We start from the raw sequence: 24,844 nt of genomic DNA, 5'->3' as shown, positions 1-24,844 counted from the left end.
GGGGGGGGGGGGGGGGGGCGTCGATCACCCGATCGTTTTGGCGTTCAATGGAGCCTGAGTAGAAAAGGATGAAAATATCAGAGACACGGGTCTTTGCGCCACGCGGGCGCGACGGAGAAAACCGTTGGCTCAGTCGAGCGAGATATTATTTTTTTTTGTTCGCCGCGCACACGAGGGGTGGCCGGCGCCCGCCCGAGGGTTGAGCTCTCTCCGATTCGAATAAAAACGAGGGTGAACAGCTCAATGGTCGATGTCGACTTCGGCGAACCGAGAGAGAGAGAGATAGAGTGGAGAGAGAGAGAGAGGGAAAGAGAGAATGAGAGAGAGGGAAAGAGAGAAGTCGTCGGTGTGTAAAGAGGTGTTCTCGTACCCTGGTCTCATACGAGAGGGTACAAAGTGGAAGCACGGTGGAATTACCACCGACGTTCTCCACCCTTCAGGGGTGCCGCCAATGGTGTTACTGTGTCAATGAGCGTTTTTTTTTTCCTTACTTCCTCCTCTCTTTTTTTCTTCAAAGGCAAAGCGATTCCGTCAACAGGCGTGTAATAATGCGCGATTTATCACATCACGCCGACGAATTATTACAACAGTCAGAGCGGAGAGAAGAGCGATCGTGGCGATCGTTCGCCGCGTGAATAACGAGACGGGAAACGGCGTGAAGGAAGGAGAGGAGGTCGTACGCGTTGACACGACAGCAAGTGCCGTATCGTTCGCTCGTATATATCATTCCGTTATCAGTATATGGTAACGTAATATCCAGATAAAGATGAAGAAGTACGCGAGAATGGATGGTACATGCACGTTCCGCCGACACACACACACACACACGCCGGTGCGTTATTAACGCGCCCGGGAATTCCGACGGGGGACGCCCGCTTATTATAATAACCCGAGATATGCAGATCACTCGATCTAGTTGGCTCCTACGACCGTTTAATCCTCATTATCTCCACTCGTTAAACACGGCATACATCGTCATGCGAATGCATATCGATGGAGGCATACACACACATTTGTGTGCGCGCGCGTGGGTAATAAATATTCAAGCACGTGTGTATTTAAATTAATCGAGAATAATGAGTCGTCGTTTAGAGGCGACTAATATCCATAAACATTTCGCTTCCTCCTAATTCGAAAACGAAACTGTTGCGCTCAACGTGGCTTGTTTATTCGGCGGTTATCGCCGCACGTCTTCTTCCCCTCGGAAGACGCGTCGAGAACGCACCCTCGATGATACTTTCGGCCCGCGCGCAATCGAGACGGCGAGCCGCGAGACAAAATCAATTCTTGAAACCCGAGAGGGAAACAGAAACCGGACGTGAGAAACGCGTCGCGTGCTTTATTGTCCCGCGCGTTCCGTATCGATCGCCCGTTTCTCGAACCCTCTTCTCTCTCTCTCTTTTCTTTTTCTGTTGCTCCCGCTGTGGATTTTCCTAAAGAATATAAGCGTCTCCCGCTTAAAGAATCACAATGACGCGCAACGAGGAGGAGGAGGAGAGGTACTCGAGAGGCATTCGCTGTAGCTTTTTAGCTCGGCGCCGCTCAGAAACATAATCTCATTTTCCTCGTGAGGAAAAGCTCCTTCCTCCACCTTCATTTATTTAATATCCGCGGTTTCAACGCTTCGCAGAAGCCGGATGAGACGCGGAGTCGGTCGAATAAGCGGCGATTAATTTGCGTAATGTAAATTGGTAAATATTATCGCGGCTGGTTGAAGGAATGAAGCGTCCGGATGAAAACGTTTCCGCGGTTACCAAGAATACACTTGATCGCTCGAGTTGAAATTTGGTTGGTTTACGTTAACACGCGTTTTCTCTGCATTGCAATCCCGCGATCGTAACGGCAACATCGCATTTCCATAAATGCGATATCGAGAGCCGTCCTGAAATCCGCCACAATTCTCCGGAGAGGCGCACGACCTGCTCCCAATTCCGTTAAGAACTTTCCACCCGGGATTCTTCTTCCGCTTCCGTCCGACGAGACGCCGCCGATATTCAGCCGTAGAGAGTATCGCGAGACGGCGTCGAGGTGAAAGCAACCGTAAATGGACGGCTTGCGAGAATTTGGCCTAATACCAAAAGGTAAAAACGCACGTCAAAAACTGGCGGCCGGCCAGGATTGTGTGTGTGTGTGTGTGTGTCGGAGAGGCCATTGTCCGCAAGGAGGTCAGGGAGAGGGGAGCGAACGCCGAGGTAATGAACTTCCGGTGTCCTCTTACGACGAGAGATCGATCGGGAAATTTGCGAGGCCGCTTTTTCTATATACGCACCGAATTGTCGTTGGCCGGCGACCAATTCTGAGTAGGTCAACGGCCCGATACGCGGGATGTGCCAAAAAAGAAAAAAAAGGAAAAAGAGAGGAAAGAAAGGGGAAAAAAGTCGCATACCGATCACACGTCATGCCTCCGTCATGGCAAAAAGAACGCGCGGTCGATTCCTAGCGAGCAAATTTAATATCCCCGCGCAATATCTTGTAGCTTCGTCTTGAGAATACCGGACGCTTACACGAGAATAACGACGCTTTAAGAATAATCGTCGATGCAGATGAGGATAAAAATAAGGATAAGATACGTTAAAAAGCAAACAGCGAATAAGAGCCATCCGGGATAATGGTTTCGATCAATTAGTTTTTCGCGGAAGGATAATAATGTTGACTGCTTGGTGATGAAATATCTGAGGAGCCTTTGTATAAAATTCTTGTTCTTACATAAGAAACGCGATAAACGGTTCCGTTACGTAATCATCCCGTGGGAAATATTTATTTGAGATGTTACTAAGCGAGAGAGTATTCTCTTGTGTACATTTTTTAAGATTGTTCTCTCTGTACACTGTGAATGTATTCATTGCGAAGGCAACAGAGAAAAAGAGAGAGAGGAAGCCCCTGGATGCGTGATGCTCCCCCATTCTCTCTCTCTCTCTCTCTCTCTCGTTGGTCGAATGATATTACTGCGCATATATTTAAACGGAAAGCAGCTTTTGACATTTCCAGCTGTTTGGAAGTCGAGCGAGGGAATCGAGTTACCCAGCGGCGCGCACCCGACGGCATTTATCTCTCAATGTCGTCGAAACGTGCAATATATGCAGCAATGCGCACAATCTCGTGCAGAGAAGTCTACCGTTTATGGCCGAGGCCATTAACATTACATCGGCTAAGCGCATTGCGCATTTCCGAGGGACGAAAGTGAGTTAATTCCGCGCGAACGAACNAATTTTTAATTCCCCCCCCCCCCCCGTAAAATGTTAACGTTCCTGAATGAGCATCCGCGCGTCCCGCGCGAGTAGCAGGTATAAAACTGGACTCGGAAGAGTCGACGAGGTGCTGGAACTTTTATGCCCTCACGAGCGTGGGGGAACATTAGAAATGCATTAGCCCTCGCACGCGGGCTATCTCGGCTCGTTGTTCGCGAACGACGCACCTCTCGTTCTCTCTCTCTCTCTCTCTCTCTTTCTCACCTTCGTGACGTTCGCAAATTCTCACGGTCGCGATTTCGATCAAACTTGGTAGATTCGCCGCCGGACGAACGCAGATCGCGCTTTGATGCGTTCCTCACTTCTTCCGATTTCCGTGGATTATTCGCGGGCGAGATCAGTCAAACTACCCTTCAAACTTATCCTCGCGACCGAGTCGAAATCTCGATCCTTAAACCTTTAATTCTTATTTCAACATTATTTCAACACAGTAGAAGTTGGGATAGCAAAAAAAAGTTCAATTTCAATTCTAATAATATAATGTAATCCCTACTTTTGGATCCCGATGATGCCTTAAATTCCCGTTTCCGTTCTTTTAGCGTCAAAATAGACTGTTGAAGGTGGCGTTAAAATTCCACCTGTAGAATTAAAAGTTGAAGGGAGGAGTTAAAAAGTGCCAGTATCGTTAAAGTAGATTTTTATTAGTCTATAAACCTTCTGTAGACGAAAACTACCCTTAAGAGCGTCAGAATAGCATCAAAAAAAAAAAAAACTTAAGAAACTTCTTTCTCAGCAGGACCTGAAATTATCTTTTCTCGATTTTTTGCATAATAATAATGAAGACGCACGGCGCACAATTATCTTCATGCCAAGAAGTTTCNGGGGGGGGGGGGGGGGGGGGTCGGGAAAATTCCTCGTCGATGACGCAACGCCGCGAATATCGATTCACGTTTGCGCTCATCCGACCGTGCGAATTATCCTATCTGCCGTCGCGCACCCGGAACAGCTGGTGCGCTCATCGATATCGAAATTAATTTCCTGCTTTGGGAGGGGGGAAAAAAATTTAGCCGGAGCAAGGCGGCTCTCGCGCGTTAACAGCTGTCGCGTTCTGTCACTTTGACATTAAAGTCGCACAATCTAACAAGCACCGAACACGAATCGGCTGGCTCTCGAGAGCTCATTCGTGTCTCGCATGACAACGCCGTGTTACGGAGGCAGAATCATTTTCGTTTCTTCTTTCCTTTTGTTTTTTGATTATTTTTCACAAACGACTTCCCAGAGAGCGACAAGCGGCGGCAAACTGTCGTTACTACATGTAATCGTGAACATTAGCAGAGTGCATCTGGAAACACCGGGGATCAGATGGTGGACGAAAGTGAGGAGGCACAGGAGATTCCGCCATCGACGTTCCGGAAGTAATCCAGCGTATTTAACAAGCGTGACTTAGACAAAGGCTCGGCTAATGATTCGCAGGTGTTTCGCGAGACCCATCATCGACGTATCGGCGTGTTCCGCGAACGACATGTTCATCGAACATGCTCTCTCTTCGAAACGCAGCGGACCGTCTCGCGTGAAAATTCTCTCTCTTTCTCCTTCTTCCTTAATGGGCCCCATCCGTCGAATTGACGTTGTACAACGCGAACTGGAAAACTACGCGAGTAGGACGCGCGTATCGCGCCAGTGATATATACGCGAACAAACTATCGTTTGTTTTAACTTCGCCATTCTTTCGCAGATATAAATTACGGGCATTTATCCGGTTCACCGGAGCATGTCCGCCGGTAATATCGCGCGCCCAGCGTAAACGCGATTGGCGCGCGAGAAAGAGAGAGAGAGAGAGAGAGGAAAGGTGAGGTGAGTTTCGAGGCGCGCGTTTCGATGTATGCGTGGAGTCGAAAAACGCCGATAGTCATAGAGAAAACCGGCCATTGTTCGGCCGTATCTGCGCATCGATATGAAAACATTTCGAAACGCTCGTACCGTTTCCACCGCACGACGACGATTTCGCCATTCGATTGAACGCGATCGCAAGATAAATCGGCGGCAAGTCCGACGATCCACTTATGCACCGCTTCTCGATGAACATGTACGCANCCCCCCCTCTCCGTGCTGTTAATGTTAGCGTGATGTCGCGGAATCTTCTGCGTAAGGTTGATACGTTTACGTAGAAAGTTTCCGGCTTTTCCGCAAAAAAAACACGGCCTTTTACGACGAAGACGTTTTGTAAAAAGGAGCTAGAACTTTCTACGTAACGGCGATGGATTATCACGAAGATCCTTTAACACGCGATATACGCAAACGGAGCGTGAATTATTTGATTATGACGACGAGGGTCGTCGAATTTGCGCGGAATGAATAACGTCGTTTTATTTCGCGTGATTAACATGTTCACGGATACAGGTGTATAGTTGAATAAATCATACATCATTTTAATAACTCAAGCATTAATTTCAATATTATTGTTATTTAATCAAGAAGATTTACTCCAATAATGGCTTAGTTCTATTGATGCAACAGCATTCTTTCTCCCGTGTTCGTTATACGCTAATAAAAACCATATTTCTACACGCTGTGTCCACGGAGAAAGGAATTTCTTTAGATTCTTTAGGTATATACATTTGTTTAGCTTGGGTTTGTTTAATATAAACCACATAATTTAACATCGAACATCATTTTATTTGAATGAAAATGTTTCAATAAAAAAAATTTATTTCATTATATATCAAATATAAATATTGATTCATTGAAACAAAGGGGCTCTTTAATAGTTTTCCAACGTAGTCTTATTTCTTTCAAATAACTAATTACTCGTGACAACCATTGTAACTAGAAATACAAAAGAAATATGTTATTTGAGCGATGTTTATTGTTTGAGAAACCAAACGATTCTTTTGCTTGTTGAGTCAAACATTCGTTTGTTTGCCTCTTTCCAAAAGACGAGTTCGTTCCTTTCACTGATTTGTTTCAAATAAGGCAATTTTCATTTGATTAAATCCAAAGAAATCTTTCTCTCTGTGCCGATGCGAGGCTAACCGTCCGTGACGTCACTAGACATCCTACCACGTCATACGAATTGGCAGACAACGTCTGCCGGACGTTCTGAACGCGTTAATCATCCTTAGTTTCGCGGTGCAGAACGCCCGCGCTTAATTTCCGCGCGGAATTTCGATCGGCCTCCTCAAGCGAGAAGAGTAATCGCCGATTTCCTCGTGACGGCTCGGTTTTCGTGAAGCTTAGCACGCGACTCGAGCCGATTAATAATCCCGCGCAGATAGAAATCTGACACGAAAGACGGCGCGCGCGCGCAAGAGAGAGAGAGGCTAAGCTCGCAAGCGGCGTGTAAAAGGCTCTTTAGGTCGCGTCTCGCGTGTTTCACGCTTCGCGGTGACGCGAATAGGCCCGGACGTTCGGCCGTGCATAGATCTACACTTCGCGCGCCGAGACGCGCTATCTGTAATTGAAGGCTTCGCGAGAATCGGCCGGTTCGGTTAATTTGTAAAATATATTCTGCATACGATATTTTCACGGCGTTTAAAGTACATCCTGCAAATTACGGGCTCGCGCGCGCCGAACCCTTCAGTTCGACACACACGTACACACAGAGGCGCGCGAGAATAGTCACTTGCGATCGGCGAGAATAACTTGATCGAGTCGCAATCGATGGTAGATTTCTCCGCAATATTCCGGAGAAATACCTGTTTTTCTATTTTTCCCTCTCGCCCTTGCCTCCGAGGGCAACCTAGATAACATTCGTTCGAATAAAACGGGTTAACATAATCATTTAATTTCGCAGCCTCGCCTGCGGCAGCACGAACGAACCACTGCCGCCGCCGTCTGCTGCTTTCTGCCACGGTGAGCACGACGTGGTGCGCACGCCGCGCGGCCGTAATAAATTTCGATAAATCTCATTGGGAATTCATAGCTAATCAGGGATTTAACGCGCGCTTTGAGCGCCGACCGGGCATGAATTGCATTTTTCGCCGGCGGGTTATCGCCGAAATATTCGCCCTTAGTGGAAATCAAACCCGGCTGTTTCATCGGGCGAAACATGATAGTGACCCACGCAACCGCGAACGGCTTGCACCGCTGTTTCGTTGGGAAAGGTCAATACAAAATACTAAATGAAATTTTGCTTTCGAAAAGAGAAAAAGAAAAAAACAACAGAAGAGGCAGAGCATACATTGGCATCTGTAACAATGGTCGTTACAGAATCTCTCTCTCCACCTCTATGGTACAATTCCAACCCCTCCTCTCCCGGAACGAACTGTGAAATAACAAGATAGGCTGTCTAAAAGTATGATCGCTATCGACACGCGTGAAACGCTATTTTCGCGCGAATTTGGCACCGCTGGCGCGCTCTCTCTCTCTCTCTCATCGGCTCGAGAGAAGGCATTCTGTCGTTTTCCTTTCGCGCCTTCTCCTCGCGCCGACTATTTTCGTACCCTGCGAATTGCAGCGCGAGCGCAACAGTGTCCGTTTACACTGACGGATTTTCGTTCTTAACTTAGGCACAGTGTTCGCCGATCATTGGTCGTAGCATTAATTTCCCAGCGCGACGCGTTGACACGCGGGGCTGGAAAATGACTTTCCGAGCGAGACGGGAACTGTTAATTTTGCGCAAGAGAGAGAGAGAGAAAGACGGATGAAGCTAATTTCTTCTTCGCGGAAGAATTAGTAGTAGAACATGGTTACCGTGGGTAGGTCAGTTTCTTGAACAGCCACCGGAGCCGCGGTAATGCCCAACAGCGGCACGGCTGCTAATATCCTGCGAGTTCCGCGTGCGAGGGCGCCGGCCGCCCTGCACACGCCGCTGCCCAAACTTCGCCCCGCTCTCAGGACGGTTTCCATCTCGGGATGTTCCTTCGAGATCGGTCCTGCGTGCAACTCTTAGATTTGTAACCTTTTTCTCTTTCCCCCCCTCCCATCGAGATCGCTTTCCCGCAAATGAAACAATTACAACGAGCGATTGAGCTTCTCCGGTTGATTCTTTTTTTTCAAGGATCGATAGACCGTTCATCGTCCAATTCCCTCGAAATAATTGGCACGGCCTTAACGACGGAACTTTCCAATGCCCAAAAATAAAATGGCCGTTTCGTAATTATCGTCCGGGCAATTTGAAATCTTGAGGATGATCGTCTGAACAGAATTCGCAATTCCAATGAAATATTCTTTCCATGTTCTATAATTAAGCGCGTATGGAATAATACACAGTTTTGAGTTATGCTCCGCCGCGCGAGCTTACTTTGCCAAATACGCCGCACGAATATTCCGATCTATATTTAGGAAACTGGAGACTACCCTTCGTCACTTTCTATTAATAGAGCCGAATCACCGAGCGAATGATTAATACCACGCGGAAAAGTCCCGAAGTAGTTGGCTCTATCCGATTCTATCGGCGGGATCACGAGAAATCACGTTATGCGTCGGAAGGATCGCGTCCAAGAATAAAACCACATGAGATAAAAATAATTCCCTTGCGCAATATTTACGTGTCGCAGAGAGCGATCCGCGCTATGCGAGATTCTCAATGAACTTTTCGAAAAATATCACCGAGTTTCTGATAATGTAATATTAAAGATGTTACGCGAAATTTCGACGAAATGTCGACGACGTCAAGGCGTTGCGACACCGGAGGAGACTCAATCGTCCGTAGATACCAGCATGTTACATTCGCGACACTTTAGTACCTTGATCACACGCGCACACGACGCGGACACAAACGAACAGGAACAGAGACAGATCCGTACGAACTGTTCGCCGTTGGCGAACTACTCGGGCCAGGCCGTGGGTTCACGAGGGTTTATATAGAGGATCGTCCCACGTCTTAGCGAAAGAAGAGAAGAGCGAGACAGAATCACATGTGGAGAGAGCGCGCGCGCGTGCGAGAGAGAGATTCCAGAGGGGAGTTAGTCACTAGCCACCGCGACGAGTAACTAGAGAACCAAGGTAACGCTGAGTCAGGCATTCTACCGTGACTTTGCATTCTACGGAAAAGCACAGACGAATTTCGGAAGCCGACTGATCCAGCGACAATAAATTGGGACGGATAAGTGAGTGTACGTTCCTGAAATACGTTCGTACGCACGTAAAATGGCGAAGTTCTATCTCGACTCGGAGATCCGTATTCTGGACTCTTATCGATAAAAGCGCCTCGAATGCGACTTCTCAGGTGGTTCCTACTTTTAGAGGTGCTTTCGATCGATAAAACCGAGCTCTGAATACGTACCTGGATAAATGATCACCTATAATTAGAGATCTCGACTCGCGGTATCTGCGGATGAAATTGGACGGATCGGCTGCCGTTCGAAAACGCGCGTTATCGGCGTCTGCCGAAGAGCGCTGCAGGTCGTAAGATTGAGAAGCGCCCAAGTCACCGTGTGTGTTATTCCAAAGCACGAATTTTACCGCGGCTACTAAACCACGTTCGGCTCGAAATGCGCTTCTAAAATAGTTTGTGACCACACATGTGCGCGCTCTGCGCCACGTTAGTGCACACGGTCGTGCCGGCGGACTCCCCGGAGAGATTTCAGCGGAGAAGAACGAGGAGGAAAGCTGACCCGCGTCTTTGTAACGGAGCGGTCACAAAGCTTCCGAGCGGGCGGGCGGGAGTGAGCAGGACGGAGAATTAGAAACGGGGGAAGGGGAGGAGGGGGATCGGAGGAAGAGAAAGAGAGGCGCACCACAAGGCACCACCTACGTGAAGACGGTGAAACTAGGAAGAGAAAGATCCCTGAAACCGCTCTCTCTCGCGCGCCGCCAAGTTGCAAGAGCAACAAAGTGCGAACCGGCGCGGCAGGAGGAGGTCTCGTCGTGCAACTTGGTCCCCGGGGGAGGAGAGAAGAGAAAGAGAAGGAGAGAGAGGCCTCCGATTCATCCTAGAAATGCACGGGCCGCTAACCGACACGTCGCCCCGCGAACAAAAATCTGCGCCGCAAAATCGCGCGTTTCTATTCTTGGACGTCTGTTGTGAGAGGAACAGAGAGAGAGAGAGAGAGCGAGAAAGAGACAGAGAGAATGGCAGGCAGACGAGGAGCGGTTAAGTGAAAGAAGCGGGCGGAACGATGGCGGAAGTATGCGTTTCTTCTTATTAGCGTTGAATTTATTCTCGTTCCTGCGCGAGGTCGCGAATGCCGTGTGTCTTCGGGCGCCGCGCGAAATTTTCATGCAAATTAGCGGAGCGAGAACGCTCCGCGAAATTTTTCCCCCGCATTAAACCGTCGCGTCCCACGGAGGAAAGGAGTTATCGCGATGAACGAGAGGATGTTGCTCGTAACAAATAAGTCCGGTCTCTTGCGGTGCAATGATGAAACCGAAGTCGCGATAAATAAGTCGTTTCGCGCGCACGGTTTCCGCGCGTATCCCTTTGTGCAAACTGCGCCGTCTGGACGTTCCGCTTGAAAATGCAAGCGGCGGCTGCATCTCGCGATTTACAGCGAGTCGCGATAAGGTCGCGGCAAGACGACGGTTGGATATCGTCCAGCGGGGAGGAGGGCGTTTATCATCGCGGACTTGCGCTTTTCGCTGAGCGACGCAAGCTTTTCCCCGCGACGCCGCGGGAAGCCGAAAATAATCGCGGCCGAATATTCTTACCGACGAGCGATACAATTTCCTTCCCCTTCCCCCGATTCTCTGGGAAACGCGCGTCGTTTATCTGGCCCCGTCGAGCTCTTCGAACGCGCGGGCTCTTATCAAATCGCGGTTGAAATAACCATGACGCCAAGACTCGTGGAATAACCGCGATACTCTCGATAAACGAGGCGCGGCGAGGTCGAGCGCGCATCTCTCTCTTGACGAATCGCGCGAAAGCTCGGACTCGCAGCCCGACAGACGCAGAACGTTGACGCGTTCGCGGCCGGAATGATTTCTATGACGTCGTACGGGCCGCAGGCACCTCGTCTTATCGAGACTGACAGTTTTATTTATAATATGTGCGTCATAATATTTATATGACTGTAGAAATCACTATTATAGAAATGAAAAATTGTAAGATTTCCCATCAATCAATAACGTCGCATTGCAGAATGTGGCTGATTTTACGGCGGAGAATTTTCTCGCCGGTATGAAATTCGTCAAGGTTTTGTAGTAATTTTTGTCAAATCGACTCGCAGAATCAGAATAAAATCAGAAGGGAAAATCATCAGGGCCGCGCGGGTCGTTTGCGCTCCACGTCGTGACGAAGTATCAATATCGTCAAAGTTGGTTTTTTTTATTGGTCTATCTAAAGCTGTCTACATAGGCGCAAGCTATCCTCGAGAGCGTCGGAGTATCATCGAAATTTCGACTCGGGGAGTTACGAATTCGCGACGGGCGGATAAAATCAACTTCCCCCGGAACTCCCGACTTTCCCCCCGAGTTTATGAGACCTCGAGATACCCGTGGTTCCGTGAACGCGAGACGAAGAAACTTCTGGCACAGCTTCGACGCGGGATCGTTGGCGGCAGCATCGCCTACGAGAGGGTACCGGGATTATTCTTAGACGAGACGAAAAGGAAACTTACCCACGGAGACGGTCCGCGCGCGCTACGCGCACCGAGACGCGCGCGAACAGATGGAGTCGCGCTGCTACGCCGAGCGGTGCCTAACGGGGAGGGGGGGGGGGGGGNNNNGGGGGGGGGGGGGGGGGGGAGGTCCTTATTACGAACGACCCATTAATTAGCGTTAACGAAGAAAGACGGGTATGTGTTAATAGCGGGGAAGCGCTACTTTCCGCGCTCGGGCTGCCTTCCGAAAGAAGGAGAAAACGCGTGTTGCTGTTCGTGTACTACATAAAGCGACGCGCACATAATCGCGCTAAGAGGATCTCCAAACTGGAACTTCAAACCGCACACGTGTCTCGCATACATCGTGTCCTTCACGAGGACGACGTGTCGCATTTCTCGACGCGTACCCACCTATCGAATATACCGAAAATATTTCGCCGGTTGGAGTGTTTATACCGCGAAAAAAAAAAAACGGGAAAAAGCGCGCAGGGAGCGAGCGAGCGTACGAACCGTTCCCGGACCGGAAGAGTATATTTCCGAGATATAACGACGTGGCGAATTGTTTCCTGGGCAGCAGCCGGGATACAAAAACACATAAATCTCCTTTCAATTTACGCTCGTTAGTCAAGCTCGCTCGCTTCCCACCTCGCGCTGCGCGCTTTGCGTCACACATCGATTTGCACCGGCACGAATCGCAACGAATATCAGTGGAATATCGCCCCACCCCCACGATTCGCTGATAATCCGCTTTTCGGATCAACGCTACTTTCCCTTATTTTGCCGGCCGCGTCCCGGGCATTCGGTCGACGCGACGGTACGAGAAATAAAAGTTTATCGAGCGCCGTCGATTTCGATACGAAAGTCTCCCCCCCCCCCCCCCACCACTTCGACGATGGTGAAGTCAACATCGCGCCGAAATACACAATGCCCCCGATTATTGTTCATGCATAAAAGAACCCGATAAACGAGACGCGCCGCATATTGATCCCACGTTGGATTTACCGACGTACCCGCTTTCGCGGGTAAGAATTGTAAATGTCACGACGAATCGGGGAGATGGGAATATTTTCAGGGAAATGTACTGCAACTCGGTCGCAGGACGGTCGCAACAGTTTCTTTTTTCCTTACACTTTTTTCCCTGACAACTGTCTGATTATCTACTGCGCCTGTTCGCAAATCATAGCTTCGCGTCATATTTTCTGCGTGTTCCGAACATGTAAAAAAAAAAAACTTGCAACCGTCCTGTGACCGACTGTATGTCTGCCGACTCTTTCGATTTCGTGGCCGGAGCGATCGAAGTTTATGCGCGTCTTTCTCTCTCTCTCTCTAAGTTCGGAGTATTTAAATGCCCCCACGAAAGACGCCCTCCTCACGATATAGCGTGCAATTGCAACCGCGTCAATGATACGGGTAGAGCAGCGCGCGCGTATGCACTCTCTCATATATTCAACCCTCTCTCGTCTGTCCTCTTCAGCCTTTCGAGAGGGTCGCTCGAATCGCAACAAGAAGGGTGTGCGCGACAAGATGGGCGGGTATCGATTTTATCGCTCCGCGTGTGCGGATTCTACCGCATGGAGGTGACATGTCGGCGAGTCTGGGGATTAAACGCAGATATCATCGAATAGCGCAACGCGCGTGAGACCGGCGACTTCGGCGATGGTAGATATACTTTCCGGCCGTTTAGGGAACGACTCGCACCACCACAGAGTAAGCTTAAACCTTGGAATCAATTCTGATGCTCTCAATATCGTAAATCTGTTTGCAATTGTTTTAACGCGTACAAGTAAATATCTAATTGTACGAAGGAAATATCATATTGTATGTATATAGTCAATTATACTTCTACTTTTAGTAAATATCTGCGAAGGGAGTCGGCTGTCCTCGTTCAAGAAAATATTTTATTCACCGAACAAATTACGCGCCGATGCAACAATATGCTGAAATCGCAATCGTTGAATCAGTCAATTATAACTCATTATTCAGCAAATGAATTACGCGGATTCATTCAACGTTGAATTTGTTCAACGACTAAACGTTGTGATCGGGAAGAAAATTCCGTTTGATTCAACGAAATCTCGTTGAATTTATCTACCACTTTTCCCTCCCATCTCACGCTCAACCGACACGCTGACATCGCCGGAGGAACACAAATAAAGTAATCACGAGCGCGAATTCATATTCGCTTCGCGCTCGACGGTGTTCCGTAAAGGAAATCGCGTCCTTCGCGAGGAGCTCACGAGATGCGCCGGATAATAAGGTCATCGCGGCACGTGCGAAATCTTTACGTGCTATGCCGAGGCACCTTGCATAATTGAGGAATCCCGTGCGCTCCTTTGTGCCCGGGCACGTTTCCCGATGATGTTGCCTGTAATGTAGTGGAAACTACACGTCGCACGATAAATATCGGACCCGCTCGCACGTGGCCAGGTCCTTCTCCGAAGGCGTTACCCGACCGCCGCCTATCCTCGGAAGAAAAACAGTCCTCTTAACCCAATTGCCCGAGGAATCCCGAGCCGCGGAAAACTCCCCGAGGTTGGCGAGTGCCTCGAGCCCGCGAAATCGAAACAAATTTCCCCGGGCTTGCAGCTTGATATCCTCGCGCACCATTGGCTGCTCGTATTCTTCCGCCCGATATTTTACAACCGCAGACGCGGATGGAGTATTATGTGCATCGCGGAAAGAAAAGAAGGATACATGGACGTCGGACGCGGAAATAATCGCGACTCGGCATTTGCTTCGCGATCACGTAAGGATTCTATCGTTGTCGAGAGGGGGAGAAGGGCCGAAGGTGGTCGCGGGAAATCAGGGGATTCCGACCATGTGAAAACTCAGCGGAAAACGGCCGACCGGGCCCGCAATCTCAGAAGAGGTTTCGCTCCTGGCAACATAAATGGGTTCATCGATTCGGATGTACGGAGGAGTGCGACGTAAAAGCCGCGACGCGGAAGGAGAGAGAGAGAGAGAGAGAGAAAAGCAGCTGTCTGAGAAGCGCGGAGAGCAGGGCTGATAAAGCGCAAACTGGAGCGAAAGATGAGCGCCAGATGATCTACAGACATAAATTCGCGACGCGCCGAGTCTCGACGAGCGAACAAAGGGTGGAGAAATTGCGACAACCACGGCAAAAAGCCTCGTTTGTAATCTCTCTCTCTCTCTCTCTCTCTCTCTCTCTCTCTCTCTCTCTCTCGGAATGCGAGATCAACGATACGAACACGCCTCGGTTCTCAAAAGAGAGCGTCAATATCTCGAACGAACGTTGAGACGTGCTCGAGGTGCTCTCAATGATGCCCGATTAAGCGGAAACGAGGTCGGTATCGTGGCGAACAAATGATAACGAAATAACGGAGACGGGAGATTTCCGACGAAAGCTGATTCTTCGCGGAGATCGCACGGTTCCCCAGTTGTCCTTATCATTTTTTTCTTTCCTTTCGAACTTCCCGTGGAAGAACTGCACTCGTTTATCTCCCCGTGAAAAAGAAAGGCGCTCGTTTATGAGCGGGAAAACGCTCGCGAGCAGAATCTCTATCTCCTGGGAATCCGCGTCTCGCATAAACAGAAGATAAAGAAAGCTCGGAATTTTGAAAGCTCCTGTCCCCGGCGCATCTCGCACCGTAATCTCCAGCCGTGGAGGGGAAAAAAAAAGAATTTAAAAGAAAAACGACTTAGGGACGCACGTGGGGTGGGTGGACTCCCTTCGCCACCAAGTCAATGACTCGCGCGTACTTCAATGGTTTTGCAAACTGCGCCTCGATCTTACGACGAGAGTGCGAACGGTCGCGAAATTAAGGGGAATGCGGAGGAACCAAGTCGGAAAAACGGACGGCGATATCGTCACCTTCGTTTTGAACCTTGAAATTTCGAAATCTGCAATTTCTCCTTTCCCCTCGTCGGGGAAGCGAAAAACGTGCGCACGCGCTGCGCCGCGACTCATGCTTTTATCTTTATCTCTAGACCCTTCCTTCAGAAACCTCTTATCATGTATAAATATTACAAATCCCTGAGCTTGTCAACTACAAACATGATTTATGTAAGCAAATCCACACCTTCGATCATCCGTTCCGATGTATCCTCTACAAGTTATAGATAATTTTACGCTACGACTCCAAGCAAATTCACGAATAAATCGTAGACAAATTGAAATGTCCCTAACCAAGTGAAGAAAAGCGAGCCACTTTCCGAGCACGTTAAAACCCGGCCACCGCGTTCCGCCCCAGCTGTTCCGAAAGATTTTACATCACACACGTGCAAGTAACCCACACTCAAATTGAACTTTGCGCTCGTGACGGTGCGCGTACTTTGTACGACAAAAAATGCAGTAGCAGCGGAAGCGATACGCGACGAAAGTCCCGAGAGTTTCCCGGCGAAGTCGCGCGAGTGCGGTGGAACCGCGACTCGAACTTGGCAGTTTCGGAGGGAGGATCGCGAACGAGCAAGTGCCGAGTTTCTGGGTGTCGACCTTCAAGCGGCACCGACCTTCGACGACGCGACTCAACATTCGCGAGCGAGGAAAAAGAACAGTTCGAATGGGAAACTCGTTATCGAATGTCTCTCCGACGCGCGCGCGAGACGTCCCGCGGTTTTCAGAGGCGCGTCGCCAGGCCTCCAGACGGGAGAGAAATTCCACCTGGGAAATCACGCGACGCCGGCCGGGCGCATCCGATCGCAATTAACAGGCGAACTTTTAATGAAACCGAACATTCGATCCGCGCTCGAGACGTTCGCGCGCTCCCCCCTCCCCCCTCTTTTTCCATTCTTTCTTTCTTTTCTTTTCTTCCACTATTTTTCTGCCAGCGCCGTCACGAAGGCGCTAGCGCGGGAAAATTTATCGACGCGTGCAGTCGCGCGACAGGCCGATCCCGTCGCTCCGGCGGAGGGAAATTAATTAACCGTGATTGAACGGGAGCGCCTTTTCGGCCGCTGGATCTTGCCGCGATTGTCGGCACATTCGTTGTGGGAGAGAGAGAGAGAGAGAGACAGAGATTGCTTTCGCAACGCGTACGTAATATTTCTTACGGTGCTGCAGAACGCGATGCTGTAATCCCGATTACGCGGCTCGGTTTATTAACTCCTGCGGTGTGCAACGATGGCGCACGTACGAGATAATCGGTTCGCGATGCGTACCGTTAATCGACGTTGACGATTGCGAGATATCTGCCTGCGCAGGATATACGAGCGGAACGATTTTATTTCACTAACGCGGAGAGGAAGAGAGAGAGAGAGAAGAGCCTTTACCTTTATTAACGCGGTATGGAGCTGTTAGGTGAATCGCAGACACGTAAAAGCCCGTAAAGGCCGTTCCCATTACCGACATCGGCTTTACTTCCGCGTTCGCGGAATAAAAAGCGGAATCTCGTGCTGCGATATCACTCGAGCACTACGCGCACTTCCAGCGGGGAGCGACTTTGCAAAAATACCCCGCGCTTCTCGTAACAACGCTCGTAAAACGTAGCAGTAACGTCTGCCTCGCTCGTTCTCGCTCGCTCGCTCTCACCATATCCCTGAAAAATCCAACCGCATATAATGTTTATACGACGGTAGAGGAAACGTGACCACGAAGTAGCAGCAACAGCACTCGCCGGCTCGCCATCGACTTTCGCGTGCGCGTTAACATGGGAACGCGCGGCCGAGGGGAAAAAATGTAAAACTACTCGGCATCTAATTATACTACGTAATATCGCGAGACTTTTAACAGCCGACGACGCAAGTAAGCGTGTTAATCTTCTTCGAAAGATCGTCAATCCCCGGAAGCTCGGATGTTCTCTCTAAATTTCGCGATTAATCAACGATGCTCGTTCCGCAAGCATACGCCAAGGAGAGCGCAGCACGGAGCCTCTTGTTCGTACTCGAGAGCGGATCGAACCTCGCGTCGGCACAACCGGCGAATACGAACAGCCCTGGTAGCCCCGTCGGTCGGCATGGCAACAGCTCCGAGCGTCCCGGCGTCGGGACGCTCGATACTAGACGACGACGGTAACCGACGACGACGACGACGAGGAGAAGGATGAGGATAAGGATGAGGACGACGAAGAGGAGGGTGACGAGGAGAATGACGATGTGGACGACGAAGACAAGGGCGAGGAAGAGGATGACGGTGACGATGAGAACGTCGCATCAGCGACGGTATAGACGACGACGACGCCCAAACCCGAAGGGAGACGCGGCGGCTGTCAGGCGGAAACTTCAGATCGCGATTCGCACGCGATCGGCTCCCCCGAAAAGCGCACGAGAAGAGCATGCACATGCGAATAGGCGCGCGTGGGCGCCACCAAGTCTCGCAACGATGGCAACGACACGCTACAAAACAATGTTGCGCGAAGTGAACGGGGGTTGAGTGAAACGGACTCGGTCTGCGGGTCAATATTGCTCTAGGGAGCCTCGACATTGCTCTAGCGGGACTACGAGATGAGAGTGAGATGTAGCAAATCGCGTGCCCGGACGAAGTCTCGTCTTGCAATCCGGACGACGCGGGTTTCCCGAGATTTTAGCGGAGGAGAAGTAGGTTGCTGAACGGATTAGGGAGTTGAGATTGATCTGTTACACGTGTGACCAACGCGCATTCGAAGCTCTGGTAGAATTTTCCGAATTTCCCTTTGGGAAATTCGGACCACAACGTGTTCGCCAAGGTCTGGTCTGCTTAAGGACTGGGTGGTGATACGAGAACATTCTTAGTTTTTCTACTCTCTAAATTTCTCGGAGTGAAATCTCACTGGACGTGAGCGAAAATTGACTCGAAGCAACAATGAAAATGTCGCTATATGGGGTCGTAAGAGCGAATGTTTCTCCCAAGCTTAGCATGGATTCTGACTTCCTACGGACAAACGCTTCAATTAGATTAGAATGAAACTGTTCCTGTGCGACTATGGAATACGTCGGGTTTACTTTTCATTTCGAGCGAAGGCTACACATTGAGAAAAAGAGTTCGGAATTTCCCGGAGTAAATGTTTCTCGTAACATTCTCTTCGATATTTATCAATTAGAGAAAAAATTTGATCGCGACGACGGAATATATATTTTTGCGAAATATACATAAGTCTTCCTATCGATCGGTTTATCCTGCTGGGAATAGAATTTTATTTCGCCATATTGAAATAAACGTTCATCATTTATAAATAGATCTTGTATTGAACAAAACAATTTTCGAGTTTTTTTTCTTTTCGGCGTATTTATTCGACGATTCCGGCTGGAGGACTCGCTCTGTGCGAGTGAAAATCACCCGAATTCGAGTAACTCGACGGTCGCTCTATCTTTCGGGGTGAAATTCCACTCGATGAAATTTCAAGAGTGCACCGGGAGATATCTGCGAACTGTAATGCCGCGATGGCACAAGAGTGCCTGAGCAGAAGAGATCTCGTCTATGCGCGATGAAAACTTTATAACGAATCCCCATGGTCGATCGAGAGACACACGCGAGGCTTTAATTTAAGCTCGCCGTCATCGGGCCGCTTTCTTTCTGCGCCGATATCGCGGTGCGAGTGCCACGCGTTCGTAATGAGAGATACATTTTTATCGACGTCGCGCCATTGCTGCATTAACGTCATTAAAGTGTGCCGGCGAACGTAAATGGCACAAATAAGAGGGGCTGCTGCCAGGCGGCGAGAAGATAGACAAGCGGATCGCGCTTTTAAATTAATGCGCGGATCGTCGGTCGCGCGCCGCTCCGAAATAACGAGGTCTATCGAGGTCTTTAAACCGGCACACTTCGGCTAAATTTAAACGACCGTTAATAACAAATGTAAGCGACCAAGAGGAGCGCTCTTCTCTCTCGTCGCGGCCGTTGCGCGCGCGAGCTTCGATTGAATAACGCAGCCGCGTGACAGACGGGAAGATGCGAAAATCTAGTTTTTACTCCGCCCGGCGATATCAATCTATTGTGAATGCAGCATAACGGGAAATACCTTTCGCGCATTTTGCTAAATTAGTTTCCCCGCCTTACACCGGCGCGCATTTATTTCCTCGTTTCGTCCCCTCGATCCTCTCTCCCTCCCCTCTTCTGTCTCTCTCTCTCTCTCTCTCTCTTGCTCGTTCGCTCACTTCTTCCGGTATTGTTACAAGAGTAAATTGGAGTCGCCGGCAGGAGAAACGCCGGGCTCTTTCATCCAAATATGAGCTCCTTCGTGGCTTATGGCGAGAGCGGCGCTCGGCTCTTCTTTCCTTTTTTTTTCCTCCCCCCGGCCGCTGTTCTAGGAGGGATGCACTTGATTACCTTCCCCGAAGGCAACCCGCCTTTCACGACCGCCTGCTTTCGATCGCCTACATTACAGAATTTCCCCGAAAGGCACGTGCGCGCCTCTCTGATATGAATATAAAATGGGAAAGAAAGGGGACAGGGTTACACTTATCCCCGTGTTACTCGATCGTCTTGCAAGTGACATTGGGCAACAGTTCTGATGCTTCACGACGCGTGAACTTCGCAATCCACTACAATAGACCTTGTGATTTCTGTCAGTCTAAAAAAGAGGCACTTTTATTCGACAGCGCGCGAAACGAAAATTCACCGAATTCGGGGGCGAATTAGTAAACATTTCTTTCTCCGGCGGGCTTGGCGAGTGACAGGCGAGAAACGCTCGATAGAATTTTTCCTCTGTTGACCGTCCGTCTCGTTATCGGCGGCCGTGCCGAAGAGAGGCGAGCTACGAGAGCCAATATTTGATAGGAAGGCCGGCCCCGCAAGATTACAGCCATCGATGAACGCCGACGTATCATCGCGTTCCCGGCAACGCCATAGAAATGCGCTATAGAAGACCTGTCTCGGGCGGAAATTAACGTCACGTTCTAACATTCGCCGCTGCACACCCAATAATAGTCGCGTAGGGCAACGTTTAATCGGGCAAAATGAGAAGACCTAAAAGGCGTAATCATTGACATCGAGCGCCGAGAAGAAAACCCAACAGATTGTGCGCGCATGTACCTTTTTTCACGAAACAGAAATTAAACGTTAATTATAATTTAACAAGCGGGCTATCGTCTTCCGCTGCGCTATTATGTGCGGTGGGTCCCCCCTGCCTCCGTCTCCGTGCTCCGGAAGCGCGTCCGAGCCCCTTCGACGGCAAAGGACGGCCGATTGGCCGAGAAGAAAATAATTACAAAATGAGACGTTCGCCGCGTCGCGCCGAGTGGCAAAGCTCTCTCCGGTTAATTCGTTTAATCCGAACAACCCCCGGATGGCTTTCAAACACGTCCGCGAGAAGAGCCTTCGACAGCTCTGGCCGCTCGCCAAACGCTCCTCGAGTCTGATTAGCTTGTAATTGCGTATTGTTTCACTTGCCAGTGAAGTAAGGCGGTGCCGAGCAACAGACAGGAAGAGACGAGGAGACGGAATACAAAGAAGGAGCGAGATAATGTTCGAGAGATTCGTGAGATACACCGAAGATTGCTCGAGTCCAGCTATTTCGACGCTGCTTGGCTTCGCTGATAACGCTGATGACAAGGAGAACCCGAGTTGATATTTCGGTTCTACATTGTGATCCCGATAGATACCGTCCAATTTAAAGGATCAACCGAAAATCCCGAGATACAACATTGTGCGATCTTGTTATATCATCCAAGCTCAATCCAACAAATGGTTATCTACTCGCCGTCTTCCCCAATATCGGGACTCGAAGGAGCCGATTTGTAAGCATCAAGGGCAAATTAAAATACGATAGCTGGTGCAGTGTTCTATTCCCAGATTCTCCATCGATCGGATTCAACGGGATTTGCGGGATCGATGTACGACGGAAACATCAGGTTTCGAGAGAGCGCGAAGTAACAAGAGCGGCATTTCGGCGACGCCGCAATTCATGAATTAGCGCCGGCAGGATTATTTCGCGATGTACTGAATCACCGTCGGAACTTCCGATCTGGAGGTGCAATACGCCGTGATGAATCCGATATCTCGTGTCCGTTAATTGACGAGAGCAGAGCGTGCCGCTTCGAATCTTGGAAAAATATAGGGAGCAATTCTCGAGCAATTCAGATCGAAAAATTCGCGCGCTCGGAAACTCGGAGAATGCTCCCCCGCAGGGTCGGATGTCAAAGGGCGCTTCTCAATTTGCACGATCGGCCTCCTGACTTTATAACGCAATCCCGACGTTCGTCAACGTGAATTCCGGACAACCGAAAATGTTGCGCGGAAAAGGCGACCGTCAGCTCGCGTCTCTCACGCGCGGATCATCGAAGGGTCGAAGGCCCCGTGGCCCTTTGAAGGCGGTCGTGGACCTCTTTTGTGTCCCGTCACAATAAAGAGCCACGGACCCCTCTCCAAGTTCTTTTTCCATTTCTCCTCCTCCCCCTCGTCCCGTCGGGGGCTTTTTTTTTAACGGAATTTGAATCGACGTGGCGTGTACGCGCCAGCCGCGCTCGCGCGTGTTGAAAAGTGATCGTTAGAGAAGAGAGTCCCGTTCCCTCGTTAACTTCCCGTCTTTCCCGACTCGTTAAGCGTCCCCTTGAAATTCGGTGAAAGCGCAGGCCGCGCGTGCTCGCGCGAGCGATGTCCCCCCTCTCTCTCTTTCTCTTGCGCGCCGTATCGTCCGTGTCCCGATATTAATCGATTCGCGGACGTAACGAGCGGACTTTAAAGCCGTCTTCTTCCTCCACGCAGGAANAAACCCCCCCCCCCCCCTCATCGGCGAGCGGGGCAATAGTTTGCCCGCTTAATTTCCACGATCGCGAAAGTTGGACGCCGGCTTGCGGGAATTTCCCCGGCGGAACTTATCGGCCGTAAAACGCGCCGAAGTCTTAGTGACCGGGGTGGAATTTAAATATCTGAAAGATTTGCCGGAGCAAGTTGGACGGAATCAGCGGGTGGGACGTTACAGCGTGAACGATGGCCGGAGAATGGTCGCCGAAAGAAAGTTCGGGAGAAACGTAAGAAATCGTATCGTCAACGAGGACGTTTTCAGGACACCCGAGATCCCGCAACAAGGAGGAAAGTGCGACGCGTCAAGTCGATCGAAGCGCGCCGTATCAGCCCCGTCTGTCCCCCGAGCGAGTATCCGAGCTTTTCAGTCAAGCTTTTTATTCCACCTGTCGCATCGCGCGTCCGGCTGTGCAGTCGAACGAGCAGCGTACGGAGACGAAACACGATTGGCGAAACGTAAGAACACCTTTCAGACGTCTCCGCGCGTGACGCGCTGTGTCATATGTCGTTATTGTCCTCACGAATCCGATAGGAACGAATTGGATGGGGAGAAAACGCGAAAGTGCACTTCAAGCTCGGCGCGAACCAACAGCGGTGTCGTCCGCCGCTCACATTCGGTTGCACGCCTCTTCTTTGCGCGACGTTTGCGTTAGGAAACCATACGTGCAAGTATGCCCACGTCCGTCCTAGAAAGCTGTTTACGAGATCAATTGTTTGTTAACGCTCGATGTTTTAATATCTATTAATATACTACATTTTTTCCATACTATATATGTGCATCAACACACGCATTTCGTGTTATACGATTGTCAGAGGTAAAAAGAGAAAGCTACGTGAAAATAGAGTTAAAAATAAGGAAAGTTTAGAAAAGACGAAATTTGGAGAAATATCACGAAACGAAGCCTCAATTTCGCAATTTTCAGACGATTTACTTGGATTATTCGAATATAACCGAAAGTCGATAACGTGACAATCTCTCGACACGTTCGTACGAATGCATTAGGAGTTTTCGAGTCACCGAAGAACGAGGAAGTATTCCTTTTCAAGGGTGTGAATATGAAACCGCATATACATACATACATACATACACCCACACACACGATAGAACCCGAAGGACCGTGGGATGAATTTCATCGGGGCCATTAGGAATGAAATCGAACCGAGCGGACACTACCGCAACGCCTTCCGCTGCGCACGAAACCGGTTTCGAGCCGACAGACACTGTTCGCCGCCACTGCCGCAACGGGCTTACTCTCCCGGCGCATCGGCAAAACTGCACGTGCACGCATCGTTGCATGTGCAACGCTGTGACGTTGACGGCTTTACACGTAGCGCCGGCATCTTGTCACTCGTTGAACCGAAGTTTCTTTCGCGAACGCGTAACGGAGTGAAGTTTCGCATCGTGTCGAGCGTCAGCATCAGAAATCAGAGATGATAAAATGTAAGATAAAAAGTCGAGTATTACATCATTCTGAAGTCCCATTTCATTTCAGGACATTTCAAGACGGAGAAAATAGCACTGAGCAATCATTTATTCTATTAAGATAACTGATGGAAAATTATAGTTATTTTCAGCGCCAAGAATGTTTTATAGTAGTAACAATATGCACGTAAAGCTATTGCCATCCACATTAGAAAAATGGTTCTTTTGAATATTTTTGTGGTCAAAAAAAAAAGGAACATGTTTGACGCCGGAAATAACTAATTTTCTACCGGTGTAAGACAATAGCCCACGCAATGTCCTTCAAGTTCGATGCAATTTGTACAGTTTACGTGAAATCAAAATTCCGACTTGGGCAGTGCCGAAAAGTCGTTTCGTACGCACGAAGTAGAAATTTATTTTTCACAATCACTGAGATTTTATTTTCTTATCATACAGTATTGTAAAAATATCATGGAACCGCGAAGCAACAGGGGCTGTAATAAATTTTTTTTAGAGGTGCACGTGAGAAAATATTTTTTAAGCCAGTGTGAAATTTAATATTCGCATTCTACGGATCGCGCGGATGTTTTCTGCTTTAATTAAAAGCGCATTTCGAACCTCAGTCGTTTCAACGCTCTCGCTGCCGTCCAGAGAAATATTTACGCGTCACGGTCAGTGCGACCTATTATCATTCCGTACGAAAATAAAGTGCGCATGCAACGCTGTGCAAATGCATCACGCTTGCTGCACGGGCTCTATGCGTCCCCCAACATTGTATACGTTACAAAAAGAGAGAAAGGAGAGGAAGACAGACAGAGAAAGAGAGAGAGAGAGAGAGGAGCTTTGTGCTCGTAAGCCGAAAGGAAGACTGAGACAAAGTCTTCCCCCCGCTCGTAGAGTTGGCCTTAACCCTCGCACAGGTGTTTTCTCTCTTCAGAAGGGTGAGTCACGCGAGGCCAAGCTCGGCTCACGAAGACCTCACCTCACCCCACCCCCTACACTGCTATCACACCCGCTTCCCTTTAGCCTACTGCACACACACGTATATATACGCATACACACACACGCACACCGGGTGGTACTAATTAATAGCACTCGGCGTGCGAGGCAGCAGACCCGCAATAAAAGTCACACAGCC

General features: G+C 49.5%; 1 protein-coding gene across 5 annotated transcripts in view; it reads right to left on the bottom strand.

Moving 5' to 3' along the window:
- Positions 1-24,844, bottom strand: part of LOC106741053 (proteoglycan 4-like) — a 112,218-nt gene that overhangs the window by 7,344 nt on the left and 80,030 nt on the right. The window contains exons 1-2 of one of the 5 annotated variants that reach the window (XM_014612632.1): positions 8,876-8,993; positions 7,881-8,062 (exon numbers count right to left, since the gene is read on the bottom strand). The exons of 2 other annotated variants lie outside the window; for them this stretch is intronic. In XM_014612632.1, the coding sequence (XP_014468118.1) occupies positions 7,881-8,036 (156 nt within the window). In that variant the 5' untranslated portion in view covers positions 8,037-8,062; positions 8,876-8,993. 2 more of the 5 variants (XM_014612633.1, XM_014612634.1) reach the window with 2 other exon arrangements.

The sequence above is a fragment of the Dinoponera quadriceps genome, unplaced genomic scaffold (genome assembly GCF_001313825.1).
Source record: "Dinoponera quadriceps isolate SergipeBrazil2010 unplaced genomic scaffold, ASM131382v1 scaffold367, whole genome shotgun sequence".
Taxonomy (NCBI): Eukaryota; Metazoa; Arthropoda; class Insecta; order Hymenoptera; family Formicidae; genus Dinoponera; species Dinoponera quadriceps.
Note: the sequence above shows the minus strand (reverse complement) of the source record. Positions and strands in the feature narration are given on the sequence as shown.